Source organism: Myotis daubentonii, chromosome 3, assembly GCF_963259705.1.
Source record: "Myotis daubentonii chromosome 3, mMyoDau2.1, whole genome shotgun sequence".
Taxonomy (NCBI): domain Eukaryota; kingdom Metazoa; phylum Chordata; class Mammalia; order Chiroptera; family Vespertilionidae; genus Myotis; species Myotis daubentonii.
The window spans coordinates 79,018,746-79,041,022 of record NC_081842.1 but is presented as its reverse complement, the minus strand read 5'-3'; the positions used below and the strand labels follow the sequence as shown (position 1 = coordinate 79,041,022).

Sequence of the window (22,277 nt, the reverse complement as noted above, 5' to 3'; positions counted from 1 at the left end):
CAGCTGGCGTGGTTCAGTGGTTGAGTGTTGACCTATGAACCAGGAGGTCATAGTTCAATTACGGTCAGGGCAAATGCCCAGGTTGCAGGGTCAATCCCCAGCAGGGAGCGCGCAGGAGGCAGCCGATCCATGACTCTCTCTCATCATTGATGTTTCTATCTCTCTCTCCCTCTCCCTTCCTTTCTGAAATCAATTTTAAAAATTCTTTAAAAAAAGATTTTAAAAATACTCATAGCTTTGAGACTTTGAAATGGTAAACATTCATGATGTGTGAGAAAGCATGATACATAACTGTACCATCTTAATTACACAAAAATGGAAGCTTAGTTGTGTAGATCACTTAGAAGAACACGTAAGACTGTAAACTGCTTGTGATTAAGGATGGCTTTGTTCTTTGTGTTTTTCAGTTTCCTATATATTCACGTTAACTTTTAAAAAATAAATGTTACTTTAAAAGCCCAAAAGAATTTTAAAAAAAGAATACATCATTTTTTTAGACTGCATCATTTCTCTGGAGACATAATCACAACTGCCAAAAACTTGTATCTAACTTCAATAATGGCCACTTCTATTACTTCAATGGCCAAATATTAATTTGTAATCCTTAATTTAAATGCATGCTTCAATGAAAAAGCAGAAATAATACTTTTTAATATTCCCCTCACCCACAAAAAAACAACCTGGCCGTTTTCTAACCAAAGGAAAAGTGTGATTTCTTAAAAGAGACGTTAGTGTCTTAATTATATGCAATTATACTATAATTATTTTTCTTAAAATGAGAGCAGATCATTGCATAGACTTTTCTACATTGCCTTTAAACACATTCATCATAATCATCATCTCACCACCACCACCACTACCACTACCACCAGCACTACCACTACCACCACCAAGAGACACAGAACTTCTAAACAATACGTTTCTTGGTCAGCATCCCTGGACTGCTGGGAACACGAAGCTGGGTATTGAGTGTGAAAATGGAGTGATTTCACCTGGTCTCTATTGACCATATGTTTATCTGCAGAGATATTTACCCTTTGCCAGTGCTATAAAATTTATTATCTAAAAACACAAAAAATGTTCCGTAACCATCTAGAGATAAATAAAGAATGCGTTTTGAAAAGTCCCTGTGTATTTAACTTGTAAAGACCTTTAAAGGATGTCTAAGGGAAACTAATTCTAAAAATCTCATAACTAAAGGCAAACTATGGTATTGAATATGGGTATCTATTTATTCTCCATGTTTATTCTTATCTTAGAGTTAACTACCATATTAATGAAAGTTGATCATACTAATTTAGGAATAAAAAGAAGGGGAGGGAAGAAATAAAATATAATTGAGCCAAGAAATTAGAGAGAATTCTTTTAAAAAAGTGAAATTTAACATCTTTCAAATTCTTATGAATTTACCATGATCTATCAGAGATCTATGCCAGAAGAGAAGCTAATAGTTTTAAAATAATTGCTATGTATCATGCACTGTGCTAAACAGCTGACATCTTGTTTCCTCTTATTCATTTAAAAACAGTTGAGAAATCTTTCTTCTTATCTGTACTCTACAGGTGAAGTTCAGTAAGATACCTCAAGAGTAGAAGTTGCTAAACACAATAATGAACTGAGTCAGGACAGTAGACATTTTCTAGAACAAATAAGTTTTGAGTTGATTTGGAGCACAGAAAAAAAAAAATTAAGAAAGGTTGGAGCTGGATAAAGTTTCTCCTGTGAATCAGGAAATTGCCAAGTATTGTTTGTCTAAACTATTGATCTACACAGTTGGTGTCCAGAGGTTGAAAAGCTCCTGTGTGTTTAACTTGTAAAGACCTTTACTTTAAAGGATATTTGATTATGCCGAGGATGGTGATTAATAGCTGGGAGTGATGAAGGTCTCCCCCTCAATGCAGTGCTGTGATTCAAAGCTTCCTATGATCTCTCTACACAGACAGCCACCTTGCTACATTGAATAGATTCCCAGCCAGAGACTTCAAAATTGCAAAGTTTGCATCCATTTCTATTGAAATCTATCTCTGGATCTAAGTGAAACACTCTTCTCCTCCTTCACACATTCCAATTTGTCTTGTTCTTTTTTGACTCATTGATCCAACTCCAAAGAAACCATTAGGAAAACCCTTTCCCAACTCCATTCTCTGCCATGAACTTAAATTGTAGCCTTTCATTTTATTCCTATGAATCCTCCTATTGGATTTACACTCTACTCAAATAATTATTAACTATTGGACACATCTTTGTCACCTATAAAATGGAAGAATTGTTTTAATTCATATCTTTCAGACTTTGCTCCTCTAGATCCTAGAGGTTCATAGGATTAATTCACATGATAGGGTGTTGGAGGCATGACAAACAGCAGAGGCATTCCTCAGCCAGAGACTTCTTGAATGGGGGCAGCTCTGCTTTCTGTTCACATGTTAATCGGACTTCTTCACATGATTTCATTAGAAGTGATCTGATGCTAGAACAAATTTGAAAACCATTGGATCAGGTTCTTTCTATCTCAAATAGTCTAAGATATTAATATACTATGATTCTTCAACCTTAACTACTCTAACAGAGGAAAGGACTATTTTACATTTTGCTGTGTTTAGAGACTTAGAAACAGACAGGTTTCTAGGAGACTAATCTGTGGGTAATACACATGCACTCATAGGAACCGACTCTGACAGAGGGGCTTTGGGTGGTAAATTCCTTTCTCATGAAATCATTCACAATCACTCCACAGGTACTAGAGAAAAAACTCATGTAACTATTTTCCTTGGCACTATTGACCCTGCTAACTTGATGTGCAGAGCAGTGTTAGTTAATTCTGTTCAGAACCAAAGAGTAAGGTATAAACTTAGCTCTCCCTTCCTCCTCAACCACCCCACTCCCGTAGCAGCTCCTCCCATTCTGGCTGAGGACCTGATAGAGCAGAACTGACATTTACAATATCTCTTAGGTCATACACTCAAAGTTGCCAGGATTCCTCTAAATCTACCCCAACATCTAGAGGATGGTCACCAGATGAGAAGTAGAATGTGCCCCTTCTCAGCTTTTGGTGCTGTGGAGAGCAGTCCAGTTTTCCCTTGGTGACTGCATAGCTCACAGGGGTCCTCCTGGCAGGACCTGCTGCCTCGAAACCTAGAGAGCGTGCCTGCTGGGTACCGTATACTATGCGCTGTGTATAAATCAGGGTGGATGGGGGGGGGGGCAGAGTGTTTTATTATAACCTTGATTCTACTTTGAGCTCCTTTGAAGAAAGAATGTCAAAGGTTCGAATTGTTATTAGAGTCACTAATGTGAATCATTGTAATCCTTAGGATGGTAAAGGAGCAGCATTGTATTACCTGAGCTCCCCTATCCATCTGCTTCCAGCCTCACCCCTCATATTCCATCCATCTGCTTCCAGCCTCACCCCTCATATTCCATCCCCTGCTTACAGAGTGATCTATCTCAAATGTAAATGTGGACATGCCATCTACTGACAAATCAGGCTTAAATACAAGTATCCCTTTTGTGGACATTTGAACTCCCAGGGAGTGTGATTTAAATTCACACTATCCAGGCTGTTAAGGTATTTCTTAAGAATAACATTATAAGGTGAAGGTAGGGAGAGTGCTGGAAGTCAGGGGAGGAAATGAGAGAGGCTCTTTGCCTAGAGGCTAAGGATGGAGAGGGATGGGGATCTGGAAACTAGTACCCAACTGGCTCAGGATGAGCCTGTCTGACTGGACAAGCATTCAACATGGCCTGTGCCTGCTTACTTTTTAGTACCTTTCTGGGTAGTCTCAGAATCAGAGCAATAAAAAAGGGGGTTCTTTAAAATGGACCAGAGATGGCCTGGCTGGGTAGCTCAGTTGGTTAGAGTATCATAACAATACAACAAGGTTGCAGGTTCCATCCCTTGTCAGGGCACATGCAAGAAGCAACCAATGAATGCATAAATAAATGGAACAACAAATCTATGTTTCTCTCTTTCCTTCTCTCCCTTCTCTCTCTCTAAAATCAATTTAAAAAAAATTTTTTTTCATATGTGCCAGAGAGGTTTCTTCTTGATGAGATGCATGTTATCACTAGGCCCAGTCAAACCTCACCACAGGCATCTAGAGCAGGCAAACAACACTCCCTAGAATGATCTCTCTTATCTTTCCTTCCCCCACCCCCCAACTCAGCCTTCCAGGAAGCCACACTATGGCAAAAAACAAACAAACAAACAAAAACTTCCCCAAAGTAGTTTATTCACTTCTCAATCCAGGCCTTTACCTTTCATTAACCTGCTAAAGAGTCAAGTGTGCTCACCCACCTACATCGAGTCCCCATGTCAGAGCTGCCAGACACAGTTGTAGATGGATAAACTATGCCACCTTGAACCATTGGTCTGGGCAGAGCCATGGAAGTTCCATCACTGCATCTAGCCACTAAGAGCAACCTGGAGAAACCACCACCAGAGGTTTAAATTATCTGCTACTAGAAATTAAAATCATCCTGGTGACTTAAGGGACACATTAGCCCGCGACAATCATTCTTACACTCCTATGTCCAGACAACATGGAACTGTGATATGGTAATAGGAACAAAAAATCTGTCCATCAAGTCTATGTTAGCTGCTTTTCTCATTTTTAAAAGTATGTGTATGTATGTGTTTAGGGTGGGAGGCTGAGGAAATGTGAATATTTGTCCTGCTTAGTTTACAGGAGTTGTTGGGAGTACAAACCCTGAGAAATAGTTGGCAGCATCCTACAACTGTTGGATGATGAAAAATATTTTAAATCTCCTATTCCTTGATCACCCAAACACACCAGGTCATGAATTTTATGTGGGTCTCGTAAAACAGTCACTTTGCTTTTCCTATATCTAAAATAATCAAGTGGGCACTGTAGGAGCAAGGCCTGGAAAGTCTTTAATCATATAATTATTGGCCATGTTAGGAAAGGCAACTGGTGTTAGACCCTGTGGGGTCAGACCTAACCTGGGTTCAGGCACCTCGGTACTTGAGTTCTGGTGTTGTGCCCAGATTTCAAGATTCCCAAGGGCCCACCAGGGAGCCAGCCAATCCGGTGCAAAAGCAAAGAGTCCTTCATTTCGAACTAGTTCGGCTCCCCGACCACACTCACCGATGCAATGGTAAGCCCAGTGGCCGAGAGAGAAAACTCTGTGTGGAGAGAGGTTTATAGGGGGTTGGGGTAAGGGGAGGAGAAAGGACTGTGGGCCCTGCCGATTGGCCAGGCGCAAGTCGGTGTCTTGTTACACAGGATGTGGTCATATCTATGGTGACTTCCCTTGATTGTCATTGGTTAGTTTAAAGAAGTCCTGGGTGTGGCTAGCAGAGGCTTGGCTTCCGGGAAGAAGCCTTGCCGAGCACATGGCCAAAGTAAGATGGAGAGCATAGCCCTTACTCTGGGGCAAGGTGGAGGGCGTAGTCCTCGTCCTTTCACTGGCAAGGAAAAAATTCAGAGCCAAGACTCAAAATATATGAGAACCTTTATTTAGAAAATCACAGAAGTAAAAGTAATTCGTAGAAGAACTGGGCATAGTTAATGGTGTAAGGGCCCTTGGAGCTTGGAAGTGAGGAAGGTAAAGGTGAGATGCCTGGGTGGAAGTGGAGGGGGAAATATGAGGGGAGACATGGGCATACTCTGGGAGGAAGAGCCAGCTGGGTCTCCATCCTAAGAATGGATATTTGTAGGGGACCATCCCAGGGGAAGTGTGGAGATTTTTAGGGGTGGTCCCAGGGGAAGATTTCAATAGAATATTCTAGGCCTTTTCAGACCAGGCCTGAATGACTGGTCTGAGCCTGGGCAGGGGGTCATTATCTAATGCAACTGGTCCTGAGGTCAGTCATAGGTTGTCACTTGTCTGATTTAGCTGCTTTTCTGGGTGTGGAGTTATTTCTAGGGAGAAAAGAAGTGGGGGTGGGGGGGAGGAGGTACAACACCCATGACCAGCAATATAGCAATATGCAAGGGGATGCAGCAATATGCAAGGGGATGAAAGGTTACCCAGGAGGAGTGAGGTCCCACCCTACAATTGTCCTTTGCCAGGCACCTGGGGCTTTCCTGGTATCCTTCGACACCTGGCCAAGCCTTCTTGCTCTGTTCCTGTCTAACTGCCTACCACAGGACTGTGATATTAAGTGATCCCAGCAAGTATTTTCCGAGTATTTCTTGGGAGCCTTTCACTAGCTTTTCCCTACTTCCTTTAGAAACTTGCCCTAAGGCAAGGAGTTTCCCAAGGTTCCACCCAGTCCTGCAAACTCCACAAGCTCGATGGGACTAGAACCAGGCAGGAAGGAGCTTGTATAGATAATGGAGCTAGGGTTTGCAACCCTGTTTGAAAATGTAGGTCAGGGGTCGTTTAGGAAGAGAGGGTCTCTGGCCTTATTTTTGCCTGAGTCACTCCTGGTGTCTGGCCCAATTCCTCTTCTCCTTCTGGTTGACAGAACAGCATACTAGGGCTGTACCTACTTTACAAGAACGCCTCTTTTAGCTCTGCCTATGCTCCCACTGTGCTCGGGCACCCAGCTCTCCTCCCCTCCTACACTCCCTTCTGGAGAAAGCTGTCGCCTTATCTCCTGGCCTCACCCTTGCAGGCGGCATAGGAGCCTGGACTACAGCTCCCAGAATCCCTCGCGGCCCACCCGCAGCCTGGGAGCTAGGCGGGGTAGTTGCTTTTCTTCGCCAAAAGTTGCCGGTGCCCTCCCAGCCCGGTGGGTCGGCTCGGGATTCCCGCGGGGCTTCGGGGCCAATCGCGGGGACGCGGCACTGCCCGGGGGGACAGCGCGGGAGCATGGCCTTCCCCCTGGGCCGGCTGGGCGCGGGCCCCTGCTGGCGCGCGGCGCGCGGCGGCTGCGCGGAGCTCCGTGCCGGGTCCTGGCGCGGCCGGGCCGGATGCCTCTGCCGGCCCCCTGGCACCGCCGGCGCGGGGCAGAGCCGCGGGCTGGGGCTCGGCGCGACGGCGGGGGGCGGCCCCCGGCGTGGGACCGGGCTGGCCGCGGCGCTGGCCGGGCTGACGGGGCTGGCCGCCGCCGCCTTTGGGCACGTGGCGCGGGCGGAGATGGTGCCCAAGAGCTCGGGGGCGCGGAGCCCCTCGCCGGGGAGCCCGGGGGAGGAGGAGGACGAGCTGGCCCGCCGCTGCCGGGGCTTCATGGCCCCGCCCGTGACCGACCTGCGCGAGCTGCGAAGGAGGCCGGGCGACATGAAGACCAAGATGGAGCTGCTGATCCTGGAGACCCAGGCGCAGGTGTGCCAGGCCCTGGCCCAGGTGGATGGGGGCGCCGGCTTCTCCGTGGACCGGTGGGAGAGGAAGGAAGGTGAGGAGGTCGGCGCCGAACGGGAGGCGAAGCCGGGCAGAGGGGGTCGGGCTTTAGTTTGCGGCCGTGAAATGACTCGGACGAGGGTGTGAGAGTAGGAAAGGGGGACCTGCCAGATAAAAAGGGACGCCGTTACAAAGATTGGCACCGAAAGGGCCTTCAGCCCTCTTCTTGCAGGTGTGGAACCAGATGTGCTGTCACGCTAGCACTCGGCATTTCAAAATCTTTGCAATCTCTGAATGGCGTTTTTCGTAGAGGTCTTGGGGTTATTTTAGCCAACAAGCGTGGATGTCCAAACTTGTCATTGCACATAGATTTCCCCATATTTCATCTCTTTTTCTTGGTGTGTTTATACCTTCCCCTCCTTTGGAAATGGAAAGAGAAACTTGGCTCCTCTTTGCTACGTGCCAGCCAGACTCCTCCAGCTAAGGGTGTCATTGTGTGGTGTCACTCACCCAAGTTGCACAAGAACTATTTGATTGGTTTGTCAGTAGTTCTACAAAATGCACCAGGCTTGACCCCCCCCCCCCCCCCACACACACACACCCCTTGATCATAAACTTGAAGGATTTCTGGCTTTTCTACAGCAACTTCTTATCAGCTGGTTTGGGGCTGTGATCCTGCCACATTTATATTAAGTGAAGTTAAACCTGGTTTTCATAGTGTTTTCCATCTTGTAATGTTTTCAAGCGAAGGCCATTGAACCAGGACACAAAACCTCAAGTACTAGACTAGCTGTGTGACCTTCTGAAGGTACTTAACTTTTTTTTCCCCTCTGTTTCCTCACCTATGAAATAATATATGAGGGTATTGTAAGGATTAAATGAGGTAAATATATGTAAGTGCTTAAAAAAGCAGGAAACAAATGTGTTCTTGGAGAAGGTGTTTTACATTTCTGTGCCTCAGTTTTCTTATTTGTAATATACAGTTGTACTGGATCATCTTATGTCCCATCCAGCTCAAAGAATCTTAGAAATAAAACAAGCTAAACATGAATCTTTATGACAGCTACTCTTGTAGTAACTCTAGTGTTTTAAAAAACAAACAGACCGGCTACTAATAGTAAAGCTCATATACGTAAATGTACTGGGTCTCACTCAATTTAGAGTTCCAAATCCCCAAGTGATCCAATATCTACTGTTTTTTAGTTGCCTGTAAACAAAACGAAAAGACAAACACTAAGAAAAAAACAATTGAAACAATATGGAGCTCTTAAATTCAGTAATAATAAAAGTTTTCAAATATATCCATTCCTGTTTTTAACCTTAGTTTTCTCTCATATATCATAACCAAAGCAGTAGTATTTGAAAGGAAAGTGTTCCGGTGATTTATTTTATTTCACTTTATTTATTTGTTTTTTTTGTTAATCCTCACCCAAGGTTATTTCTCCCATTGATTTTTCGAGAGTGGAAGTGATGGGGGGAGAGAGAGAGAGAGAAACATGGATGTGAGAGAGACACATCGATTGGTTGCCTCCCCCATGTGCCCTTGTGTCAGGGATGGAGCCTGCAACCGAGCTAAATGCCCTTGACCGGAATCCAACCGGAGACCCTTCAGTCCGTAGCCCAATGCTCTAACCACCAAGCAACCGGCCAGTGCCCAGTGGTTTGTTTTAGATGACGGCATAAAAATGTAGAAGAAATATTCAATTATGTGATTTGAAGAGATAATATTTGCCTACTATCAGTAGCAAGTGTCATAAAGCTAAGCTACTTATCTAATTTTATTGCACCTGGAAATTATAAATATACAGATATTGAAAATAGAGGAGGAGAATAAGTCCCAGTCCCATCATCTCACTCAAGGGTGTGCTTTTTTTTAATTTTGTACTTTATTTTCTGTTTTTCATTCTTTGCTCATTTTACATTTCTATAAACAGGAGGTGGGGGCATCAGCTGTGTACTTCAAGATGGGCATGTTTTTGAAAAGGCTGGGGTGAGCATTTCTGTCGTTCATGGACATCTTTCTGAGGAAGCAGCAAAGCAAATGAGAAATAGAGGAAAAAATCTGAAGAGTAAAGATGGTAAGCCAGTCTCAATTGCCTTTAGTAGTTGCTGCAAGCTGTTCTTCCCCACAGGTTTTATTTGTAAAATAAATATTGCTTCTGTAAAAGGCCATTTGGGTGCTTATGTCCCATAAGCATGTTCACAATTACTTTTTTTTAAATTATATTTTAAGAAACAAATTAAAAAGCAGCTTTTGAAAACTGATCCAGAAACCATGTTGGAGGTACTTTGTATCAAGCCAAGTGATTGAGAGCAGCTCACTGTGTGTTTTACTTTCCAGGTAAATTGTCATTTTCTGCTATGGGTGTGAGCTCCGTTATCCACCCCAAGAATCCTCATGCTCCTACCATCCATTTCAACTACAGATACTTTGAAGTAGAAGAAGCCGATGGTATGTATGTCTGGAGCTGTGGGAAGTTACTACTGTACCAAATGTGTATTTTAAAGCAGGTTAGAGGACATAACATCTAACAGTGAGAGAGAATAAATACAATTTTAACTAGATTTCTCAGGAGCATATGATGGCTTATTCCTTAGCAAGTGCAATGGATTATGCACTGGACATGAAAACGGGATTGGCTCAACTCTGATTGCTCCATATTTCCTCCTATACAGAGGGAACAATTGAATGAGCCTGAACTTAAAGTGCACACAGGGTTCTTTGCAAATATAAACCCACCCAAAGGAGAACCTCGTGTGCAAGATTAAGTTGAAATTGAGAACTTGCTTTTGGAAAATATCTTCCACATGCATAACTTTGCTGGTCACCAGTGCACTGTAGGATGGGATGCACTTGATCCTGCCTCATTATGCACGTGTGATTCCAGCCTAGGAATCCCGTTAGCTGAGCCAGCTCTTACACCTGTCAGAGCGCCTGTGCAGTGCCACGCTACTCCTCTTGATGTCTCTGTAGGTGATGGCATTTAAAGTCAATGTATTTAACTTTTCATTTTGAAGTTGCTTATGTTTAAAAAATTGGCAACTGGTACTGACAACCTATAGACCTAACTAAGCACATGAAATAGTTATTCTCAAACTATTTGAGTTGTCCCCCTCAGCAAGTATATTTACCCTTTCTGGGGGGAAGGGGAGATGGTATTTAATATAGGCAGCATAAGAATCTCCTGTTTTTTTGTGTGTGTTTTGTTTTGTTTTTAAATAAGCTATAGATGCCTGGGACAGATATTTGCTTTTGTTTTTATTTTTTTTTAAATTGTGACCAACAGAGGCATTTTAAGCTTCTCATGTGATTTTAATAGGTAGCCAGAGTTAAAATCCACTGCCTGGTCCACCTGTGGTGTTTGATCATTCCCTGCCCTGTGTGTCATTTCCCTGCCTAGTTCTACTCTCACTTTTTAGTTTCTTACTTCTTTCCTGCCCAGGCCTTACAGGCCATTTAGAGCTAATTTCAGTTGGTTTGATTTATTTATCTCTTTATTTTTTGAGAGAGAGAGAGAGAGAAAGGTGGGGGGTGGAGAGACATTGATTTGTTGTTCCATGTATTTATACATCCATTGATTGATTCCTGTATGTGCCCTGACTGGGGATCGAACCCACAATCTTGGCATATCAAGATGACACAACCCAGCCAGGTTCCAGTTCAGTGTTTTTGATTGTCACCCGTTTCATGCTTAATAAAGTTAGCTGATAAATTAAGTTTGCTAATACAGTGAGTAACGTGATGCATCTCAAAGTCCAGAGTCCAAGTCACATTTACATGTCTTGATTTGGTAGGTAACAAGCATTGGTGGTTTGGTGGGGGAAGTGACCTTACTCCCACGTACTTGAACCAAGAGGATGCCGTCCATTTTCACAGAACTCTAAAGGAGGCTTGTGACCGGCACGGCCCAGATCTCTACCCTAAATTTAAAAAATGGTAGGTCATGATACCTAAAGTATATTCTGTTCCTCACTAAATACCTTTTTTTAGCTGGCGAAGGTTGAACTATTTCATTGCCCCCTAGAATTGGGATACCAGTTTTAAGTGGTTTTCATAAGTTATTGACTTAGGAATATTTGAATATCTGCAATAAAAACTGGGTTGCAGTATATTCTTTGATTCCAAATGATTTCGAATGTAAACTTTAAGGTGATCTATGTTTGCAAATCCAAGGCTTTTTAATCCTCTGGTGGGAAATTAAATTTTCATCCCAGGTGAGAATTGTCTCTCTATTGCCATGGCTATATATGAGGGCATAGGAAGGGCTGGAGAACTATTAGGGACAGATGGAAATGTACCAGAGATTTGTGGCAAGGAGAAAGGTGGAATTGGACACTTTGTGAAAGAAACACTAAAGAAAAAACAAACGAGTTGTGAGGAGACCCAGGGTGTTTGGTAGGTATGTAATGGAATCTAAGTGTAAGCTGCTTCTGAGGCAGCGACACCATTCGTTTCAAGATATACAGTATTAAACCTGGGCTGTTTGTTTCTCTTTCACTAAAGGTCTTAAGAGTCTATATGCTTTAGATAGACATGTGTTAAATTGCCTGCTCTGCAGATAAAAGTAAAAGCAAATTCTGCATCGGTGCTAACTGCAGGAGATCCATCTAAAGCCCTTTTTTCATTTTCATAGTTGGACAAAGGGTGAGGACACTGCTGGCCTTAGTCGAGGATGGTGCTCCGAGTGGAAACACTCACATTGACGTGCATGCCTTTGTTGTGTCCCTCTGACCCCTGACTTGGCCTTGCTCTGTTTCCCAGGTGTGACGATTACTTTTATATCGCCCATCGTGGGGAGCGCAGGGGCGTCGGGGGTATCTTTTTTGATGACCTTGACTCTCCATCCAAGGAGGAGGTGTTTCAGTTTGTGCAGAGCTGCGCCCAGGCTGTCGTTCCTGCTTATATTCCCCTCGTGAAGAAGCACCGTGATGACTCATTCACCCCTCAGGAGAAGCTGTGGCAGCAGCTCCGGAGGGGACGGTGAGTGACTGAAAGGAGAACAAACCGGCTCATTGTGTAACGGGAGAGGGGTGGAGCAGCTGTAGTAACCGTGGGTGGTGTGCTATCTGGGGCAGATGCTTTTTCAGAGTTGTATTAGTACTTGATTTCTTTTCATAACCAGATGAATAGTAAATGAATAAAACAACGTTGTATAATATAGTATTTTGGAAAGAGCAAAGTGCATTTCATTAGCCTACATAAGGGATTCATAGTAGGCATGTAGTAAGTACTTGATGAATTTAATTCAGCCCATTTCTTTTACTTAGGTTTCAAGCAGTACCCTCCAGCCTTATGCCAACATAATACCATTTAATGTTTTTGCTGCTTTGTAAATTTGGAATCACACCTTTTTTCATTCGTCATTAAGGTTTCTTGGACGTTGTTTTAATGAAAATAATCATTTTAGAAATTATTTACACTTAATGACAATATTTACTAATTATGGAGTCATTACTATGTGCCAACCCATATATAAGGCAGTTTGCATCTATTTTTCTCCACAAACTTGTGATTTTGGTGTAATCATTATCATTTTATAGATGATAAAACTAATTCTCAGAAAGGCAAGTTCCTTGCCCAAGATTACACAGCTGGTAAATAAAGATCCCAGATGTGGAACCAGGTTATCATGGTTCCACACACTTCAAAACTTGCAGCCTTTCCCATTCATGAAGGAAGTGGTTGAAGCAGGTTTGTGTTTCTTACCATGATACTCACCTTAGCACCCTGCTCTGTGCATTCATTGAGCTTGGTGAGCGAATTTGGGTGATCATCCTGAGATTATCTTTATCTGGCGGCGGGAGCATATACTTGTGACTCAGCTCCAAAGAATCCACTATTCCGGCTCGCAGGAGTTTCTCATTGCCATCTTAATTGCATATATACTGCTGGTCCATCGCTGTAAAATGGATTTTCTCACTTGTGTTCATTCTGTATCAAGCATATGAAGTTTTGGGCACTTAAGGAGGTAACACTAGTGCCCAGAAAAGGTCAACTTAAATAACATTCCAGGTCTAAAGATGTATGTCTGTGTTTATCCTTCTTTATGACCACCTGTGCTGTCTGGTCTCCGTTAATAAACATGGGAAAGTGAGAGTTGATTAACTTTTCTTCTTAGAAATTGCTTACACAATGCATCTGTTTTGGGACATGTTTTTGTTTTTCTATGATCTCTCAAATACACCTTTACTTCTTTCTTTTTTCACTTGACACTTATGTGCCCCTATGGCTAGTCTCTGTGCTGACTACAAAGGTGAGCATAGCATGGACCTGTAAAAACAACTCACAGTTCAGTGGGGAAGGTATACCTAAGAGGATAATTTAAAAAGAAAAAGAAAAATGCTATGGAAAGTACATGGTCTAGTTTTGCGTAAGATTTGATATGCAGACACTCATGTGTTTGGAGTTAGAAGTGGGGGGTGTTAATGAATTTTCTGAGGTGTGGTGGGTGACTCTTCTGCAAGGCGAGCCTCCTTCTACCACCCTTATATCTCTGGGCTTCAGGTGGCAGTATAAACTCTGGGGCGAAAGATAACCCTCGCTCTTCTGCAGTTATCAGCACGTCTTCACTTGCTTACAATGCAGTTACAGCCCTATCTGTCTCCTTCAGGGGTCACTCCTCCCCACCTCCGCCCAGAATGAGTTTCCCCTGCAGTGAGACTGCTTCCCTTTTGACGGTACAGTCTTATTTGCAAACTCATTTAGTCTCTTGTCCTCAGTTACTACTCTTCTCTCATCAGACCTTGAACTTCAAGTCTTAGAGTCTTTTTTTTTCCCCCCGTAGGAGAACAGAAACTAACCATCTTTAACTTACTGCTGTTTTGTTATATTTTGAGAAAGGGAAACAGGATAAGATTCAGGCATCAGTTAGATTGAAGGAATGGTTCAAGTCCATAGTTCCCAGGCACCTCAGAGAAGAGTAATGTATAGAAAGAATCAGAAAGAACAGATGTAAGCGGAGCCGGGTGGGAGTCAGAGAGGCTAATGCAGGGATAGGGACATCATTCACTCAAAAAAGGAAACAGTAGGGGATCCTCCAAAAAGCTCATTTCGGGAGCTCCTTCACGGTTTTTGACAAAGACATCAATACAAATTAGAGAACCAGTCATTCCTTAAATAATGTTTCAGAAAGGTAATATCAGGCAGGGGTGGAAAAGGGCTGGAGACTGAAATTCTTAGGAAGAAGTTAAGAAGATTCACTTAAATTATATTTTGAAACAGGCATAAGATATTAAATAGTTATTAGTATGCAAAATGGAATCAATAATAAATAGTGAGGACTAGAAAGGGATTCATGGATATAATTTATTTTAATTTTCTCAGAACCTTTGGCAAGTGCACACACAAAAGCACATTCTAAAAATTGAACTACTCTAGGATTCTAGAAGAAATTTTCTTCTATGTGTGATTAAAGAGAGTAACAAATGGATAAAAAGGAATATCTGAGGAAGTTTAGACTAAGAGAGTAGTTTCTGACAAGTTGAGAAATGATCTGAAAGGGGTACTATTTATTGACATTTTCAGATTTATGGATCATTCTAAATTATTTGGGGTAGTAGAACTTATTTTTTTAAATTGGGGAGAAGGGACCCTTTTACAAAGGATCCCATGATGTTAAAGGCAATTATATTTTTAAGCTAGACAGAGTTTACATCTGACTCTGGCCGTTAATGGAAAACTAATGTACTAAACCAAGTTTTCATTGATGCTAAGGGTATTTTTCTAAGCAAATAAAATTGAGCACTGCAACTCAACCACTGCCTTTTATTATGATTGCCATGAATCCACAGGAAGGCTGATTTATATCACTGCTTGTTAATGCTATTAACTACTTCAATAAAAGGGAATATCTAGAATATATGAGTAAATGTTAATAGATTGCTGTTACCTGCATTTGGCCTTTTAATTGCAGGTTTGCTGCCCTGTCTTAGTACTTGTGAGGTATAGGCAGGGAAATGAAGTCTTTGGCTCTGAACTACCTCAGACTGTGGGGGAGGCCCAGAAGGAGTCATGCCATTTCTTTTTCATGATTCTTGTGCCTTCAGGTTCTCAGCCTTGTGTTCATTCTTTTTATTTCTTAGAAAACAGCCTCCTTGTTTTATAACGGCTCTGTGTTGGGGCTGAATCTATGTCCTATTGTTTGTTGGATAGAATACCCTTTTATTTATGTCTGTCCAGATGGAGAAAACTCAACTGACTGTAGACTTGTGTCAGTTCCAGCTGATTGGGAGGGTGGGCAGGAATAAGTCCCCCCTTTAAGTATTCATCATGGGCTAAGAAAGATTTTACTCAGCTGACCTTAATGTTGTTTGATGTCCATATGTCAGGTATGTGGAATTTAACCTGCTGTATGATCGGGGTACAAAGTTTGGCCTCTTCACTCCGGGATCCAGGATCGAAAGCATCTTGATGTCTTTACCTCTGACTGCTCGGTAAGAATAACTCGTCATAATAATGATCCCCCTACCCCAAGCCCTCAGCCCCCACCAAACATGAACGTTAACACTACAGATCTCTTACCCAGAGACGTCACTGGTTTTCACTTTGCTGCTTTTATTAAAAAATCAGAGTCAAATCATTAAGGAAAATCAAATTGGATATTTTGAGGGGTATCAGGGTGAGTGATACAGCTTTGTGTGTGAGAGCAGGGAAAGGATAGAGGGAGCAGGAGGACGGGGGTGATGATGTCCAAGGGCCGGATTATCCTTGCCTGGGTAGTTTTCCAGGAAGAACATATCAACTTCTAAAACTTAATTTTATTAAAAATGATTGCACATATGAGGAAATGTCTTACTCTCCCGTAGGAAGTATTAAACTTGTTTGAAAGTACGAGGTGCACAGCATTCTCTCTGTGTTTTCCACGCTGCTGTGGTGAGCTAGCTTCCTAGAGGTGAATTGAGCCTGTGTGGGGAATTTTACAGACAGATATATTCACATTGGTGCTATTAGGTTAGTAGAGATCTACAACCGACTTTGTTGCTTTTAAGAAAATGAGAATGATGTGTGTCAACACTGAAATAGAAAAGATCAGAAAGAAAACAAAGTTACCATTGTTTGTTTTACAAGAGTTAGAATCTTTTTTCTCCATGAATTTAAATGTCTGAATAAGAATTGAACTACTGGATGCCATTGACAGTCTGCCTTGCTGTTCTGATCTAGCCTTGTGAGAGCAGTACCCTCTGTGGTTGTCATGCCTTCACAAAGGCATTGGCTCTGTCTAACTATCGTTTAGGGATCTTCTGTCCTTGGTTAGAAGATCGCGCACATCACTGTTAGGTATTCCTGCCACTGGAGAGATGAGAAGTGAGTGAAAAGTAAACATGACCATTAGGCCTCTGGTGGTCAGCCTGATCGCTCTGGCCCCTAAGTATAATGCATATTCCAAGCAGATGTGGGCGGATTAGAAATCACCGCCTTGCTCACTTGAGTAGCATTAACACAACAGGTCACTTTTAGCTTCTTATAATCTATGCAGGGGGTCTGTAAACTTAAGACTGCAGGATAAATCCAAGTCCACCAAAAGGTGTGCTTTTGTACAGACCTTGAGCTAAGAAAGGATTTTACATTTTTAAAAGGATTTATTAAAAGCAAAAAATATGAAAGAGACCATATGTGGCCCCACAAAGCCTAAAGTATTCATTATGTGGCCCTTTATATTATCTGATGTATTATTTACTTTAATTTGATACTCATGTTTTTTCTGAGAGAGAATCTATTTAAAAAGGCATGCCAATATTGTTGCCATAAATAGAAAGTTAACACAAAATAAATGTTTAAGTATGAAGCTAAAAATAGTCTGCCCATGGGTCATCTCAGGTTAGAACTTTACAAAACCCTAATTTATAGTAAAAGTGTACTTTCCTTCTGGGATATTAGCCAAAGTGTGCTCAGGAATTAAGAAACTTTATTTCTTTAGCAACAAGTATTTTTAAAAAGCCTGGTGGGTGAAAGGCATATTAGGCACAGTAGAGACAAAGAGGTATGAGACATTTTTTACTGTTTTAGAACTTTATTTTTCATTTATCTTAAGTAAACAGGTATAAGTGTTGTTTATTATTTTTTTATTATTACATTTTTTGCTTCTGTTTTGGGTGTACACAGATGGGAGTACATGCATTCACCCTCAGCGAACTCCAAAGAAGCAGAAATTCTGGAAGTTCTTCGCCATCCAAGGGATTGGGTGCATTGACAGAGGCGAAGCAGCCGCCCTGGGGCCTGGGGACACAGAACATGTGCCCCACGTGTGCCCCCACTCCACTGGCCGGCACCGTTGCCACCCTGTGGCAGTGAGTCGCCTATGTCTTGAGCCCCAGTCTTCACTGGAGCCTGCCTCCCTGGCCCCATAGGTTTCCGTTGGATGCTGTCAGTGATGGGATGCTGTCAGAGAAGGTGACCACAAGTCCATTGGTTGATATAAATCTCATTTATACTTTTAGAATCATTTTATATGACTAGTTTACAAAATATGACATTGGGTTTCCTGTATTGAGTTAAGGGAATCTAAATAGTATAGTTTGTATCAGGAGAACTTCTCATGTTATTTTTATTTCTTATATTTCTTTAAAATTGTAGTTTCTGCCACAAAAATCTGTTGTGGGATAAATTTATTTTCATTAATTCAATGAGATTGAGTTTATCAGTAATTTTTGAAAGCAACTTGAAATGAAGGTAAAAGTTTTGCTTTGTCGTTACTGAAGTTTCTTTAGTCATAATATATGTATGTCTGTATCTTGCTGTAGAAATCGTAATATTGTAAAATGCTCATTTTTATATAATGATAGATATTTAGGAACACTAGAAATTTTCTTAATCTCTACATGTGTTACAATTCAGTGATTACCTGTGGTTGTTAACTCTCCATCACTGTTATTTCAAAAAGGGACATCTAGGTTGTAATTTTTATTTTTGTAGAACTAGAATTTGTTATCTGCACTTTTGAATGTGAAAGCTTATAACCATACATTCTGATATTTAGAATTTTCTATTCCAGACAGTTCTATATGGAAATTTAAACTAAAAAAAAATCCTGGGGATGTTATGAATATAGGAAATGTTTCTCGTTTAGTGAGAAACATTTTCCTTCTTTAATTAAAGTAAGCATAAATGTTATGAGTGTGAGAAGCATGTAGGCATTTTATAAATATTTTTTCTTGTAAGATGGACTAGTTGAAATTGTTCTCTTTAAATGAGAGATTCTGTAACTCATATTTGCTTTTAAGATAAGTTCACAAAATTCTTAAAATGGCTTCTTTGTTCACATAATAATATGAATGTGTTTTTTTAATTCATAATATATTGAAGTTTGTAAGGAATATTATCTTCCTACACACTATTAAGCATTATCTTGGAACATGTTGAATGTATGTGACTGTGTGTGACTCTTTAGGGCTGGAAAATGTATGAAATCTTTCATTGTCTTACAACGGATCTACTGATTAAATTTTAGTATGGAATATGGTTTACAGATGTCTGTATTTTTCACTTTTTTTTCAGGATAATATACACAGGGAAGACAAATATTTCTTAGTTCTAACACCATAGTTCCTCACCTAAATATTTGAACCTCCCTAAATATGACTTTTGCACTCAAATTCTCATAGCAGCTTTAGTCACAATAGCCAGGAATAGAAATAACACAAATGCCCTTCAGCAGGTGAGTGGATAAAGAAAGTGTGTTATAGCCATATGTTAAAATACTACTTAGTAATGAGAAGGCATGGCTTGATAAATGCAGCAACATGGATGAATATTTAAAAAGCATAATGCCAAGTGAAAGAAGCCAGACACAAAGAGCACTCACTGTATAACTACATTGAAATTTTCTTAATCTCTACGTCTTACAATTCAGTGATTACCTGTGGTTGTTAATTCTCCATCACTAAAAAAGTCAAAACTCTAACAGCAGAAAGCAGATCAGTGGTTGCTAGGGGCTGGGGCTGGGGATGGAGCTGGGAAATGGATTGTGAAAGGGAACAAATGAATATTTTGAGGTGATGGAAATGTTCCATGTATTGATTGTGACAGTGGTTACCAAATTGTATACACTTATCAAAACTTACTGAACTTCACACTGAAAATCATAGAATTTTATTATGTATATAATTTTTACTTCAACAAAGCTGATTAAATTTAAAGACCCCTAATATAGGCATGTTCAAATAAACCTCAGTTTACCTTTTACAATGAAAAGTCCTTTTATCATATAGATCTGCTAGCATTTTTACTTGTGTTGAGGACTGTTGGTGTCTGGGCATTGGACTAAGATAAAATTTCAAAAATTTTCTGTGCATATCAGTTTTCCATACCCTTTGATGTATTTCTCTTACAGATGAGATGGGGGAAACATAATTGCATAACTACTGGAAAAAAAGATCATTCTGCTGTTACTCAAAGTAAATTTCACTTTCAAGTTTGTATTGATGTCTGTCCTGAATCTACTAGAGGCCCAGGTGTACTCCCAAATGGCCTGAGCACCTGAGTGCTGCTCTTCCATATGTCTGTTAGTGGTCAGAAGGGGTGGAAATTTGGGGGGAGGATGTACATGCTTTGGAACAAATTTCTAATCACTACTTTCTATCAGTATACTCCGCCTTCCCACCCATTGAACTCAATGTTTGAATTAGAAAACTGCATGCTCGCGAGCACCCGATTAAAAGGTCAAGAAATGTGTTTTCTTATGACTGCTTATCCTTCCATGTGTCTTTTGTTGTTACATTCAAGGCTGGAATCATCTGCAGGTTTTTTAGTCACACATCAGTGCCCAGGCTAGACCACTCGAAGGCTGGCTCAGCATAGACTCAAATTTCACCAGGTGAGGTATGCATGGTTGCCTTCTGATCCAACCCCAGAGGTTAGGTAGTGTCACTCTCCACATTCCACTAGTTAAGTGAGTCACTAAGCCAGCTGCACATTCAAGGGGAAGGGACTAGGCCTTACTTAACTCAATGGCAGGAGTGACAAGGAATTTGTTGTCATCTTGGAAACCAACACAAAGCCTTTCACACCCAAAACCACAGAAGCGACTGGCCTCTTTCTCTCCCTCGTTGTCCTAATAAAATCCTGTTGATTCTACCTTTGAAATGCTTCTTGGTTTCCTTCCTCTGTTCACTGCCACCACTATTGTATTATCCCTGACACAGGTATTAATTAAATTTGCTCCTTCCCAAAGAAACACATACAATTTCAATTTCATAATAAACCTAAATTGTCACAATTAAGTTGGTGAAGCATAAACATTTACAAATGTCTTGAATAAATCCTGAATTTAGTATTGTTATCTGAAACCAAAGCATAGGTCATATAATATAAAACCTTATAGACCTATTTCTACAGGTGGTTTAAGATCAGGTATACAATAGCATAGGCTAGCAGAGCAAGATAATTGAATTGCATTCCATCTTCCAATCAATGTTCTTTGTTTTGATTCTAAAAGTTAACTCATTCATAAGTATTTTAAAGAATCCTTCACCAATTAATTCCCATTCATCAACACGTTTGAACATAAAACTTGGCATAATCTAATGCATCATGGTTTCAGTGAGTTTAATGAGTTTCAAGGAGTTGACACAAATACAGTCATTTGGCTTTGTAGTCATTTACAGTTGCAACATTGGCTCTGTCATGGAATCATTTACTTATGAAATGGTTGGGGAGGTATCAACTTAAAGTTTACAAATAAGATTGTACCAGTTGAATGCCTCTATTAACAGCAAGTGAGTAATCCTATCTAATAAAAGACAAAAAGGGTAATTAACCATACCTCCGCTATGCTTCCCATTGGCTAATCAGTGAGATATGCAAATTAACTGCCAATCAAGATGGCGGCCGGCAGCCATGCAGCTGAAGCGAACATGAGGCTTGGTTGCTCCAGTGATGGAGGAAGCCAAGGTTCCCTGCCTGCCGCAGCCCGGCTCTGAGCTCTGAAAGCAACAGCTCCAAAAGCAACAAAGTTTCAATTATAGAAGCCAAACAAACCCCAGATACCTGCTTTCAGCCAGCTGTGGCCTCAGAGCTGGGAGCACCAGTGAAGACAATAGAGTTTCAATTATAGAAGGTAAATAAATCCCAGAATAAAAAAAAAAGAGAGAGAGGCTGGGAGCTTCAGTTGCAGGCCAGCCTGAAAACGGCCCTCAGCCCCTCACCCAGACTAGCCAGGCACTCCAGTGGGGACCCCCACCCTGAAGGGGGTGTGGCCAGCCTGAAAACGGCCCTCAGCCCCTCATCCAGGCTGGCCAGGAACCCCAGTGGGGACCCCCACCCTGAAGGGGGTGTGACCAGCTGCAGACAGCCATCAGCCCCTCACCCAGGTTGGCCAGGCACCCAAACGGGACCCCCACCCTGATCCGGGACACCCTTCAGGACAAACCAGCCAGCCCCCACCTGTGCACCAGGCCTCTATCCTATATAGTAAAAGGATAATATGCAAACTGACCCTAACAGCAGAAAGACTGGGAATGACTGGTCACTATGACACACACTGACCACCAGGGGGCAGACGCTCAATGCAGGAGCTGCCCCCTGGTGGTCAGTGCACTCCCACATGGGGGAGCTTTGCTCAGCCACAAGCCAGGCTGATGGCTGCCAGTACAGCGGTGGTGGCGGGAGCCTCTCCTGCCTCCTCAGCAGCGCTAAGGATGTCCGACTGCAGCTTAGGTCTGCTCCCCACTGGCAAGTGGACAACCCCCAAGGGCTGCCGGGCTGCCAGAGGGATGTCTGATTGCCAGTTTAGGCCCAATCCTCTTGGGAGCAGGCCTAAGTCAGAAGGTGGTCATCCCCTGAGGGGTCCCAGACTGTGAGAGGGCACAGGCTGGGCTGAGGGACCCCCCCCCCCCCGCCCTGAGTGCACTGGGCCTCTAGTCCTATGTAATAAAAGCCTAATATGCTAAGTGTCCAGTCATCCAGTCAACCAATCAAAGCATAATATGCTAATGATATTCTAAGGCTGCTCAACTGTTCGCTATGATGTGCACTGACCACCAGGGGGCAGGCATTCCCACCGGTAGGTTAGCTTGCTGCTGGGATCCAGCTGATC

At 41.9% G+C, this 22,277-nt stretch overlaps 1 protein-coding gene across 1 annotated transcript; it reads left to right on the top strand.

Moving 5' to 3' along the window:
* The first annotated feature begins 6,577 nt into the window (after positions 1 to 6,577).
* CPOX (coproporphyrinogen oxidase) lies at positions 6,578 to 18,708 on the top strand. Its single transcript, XM_059687949.1, has 7 exons — positions 6,578 to 7,300; positions 9,180 to 9,323; positions 9,587 to 9,697; positions 11,041 to 11,182; positions 12,008 to 12,226; positions 15,574 to 15,678; positions 17,348 to 18,708. The coding sequence occupies exons 1-7, from the start codon at positions 6,778 to 6,780 to the stop codon at positions 17,433 to 17,435; spliced, it is 1,332 nt and encodes a 443-aa protein (XP_059543932.1). The 5' UTR covers positions 6,578 to 6,777; the 3' UTR covers positions 17,436 to 18,708.
* Positions 18,709 to 22,277: the final 3,569 nt, after the last annotated feature.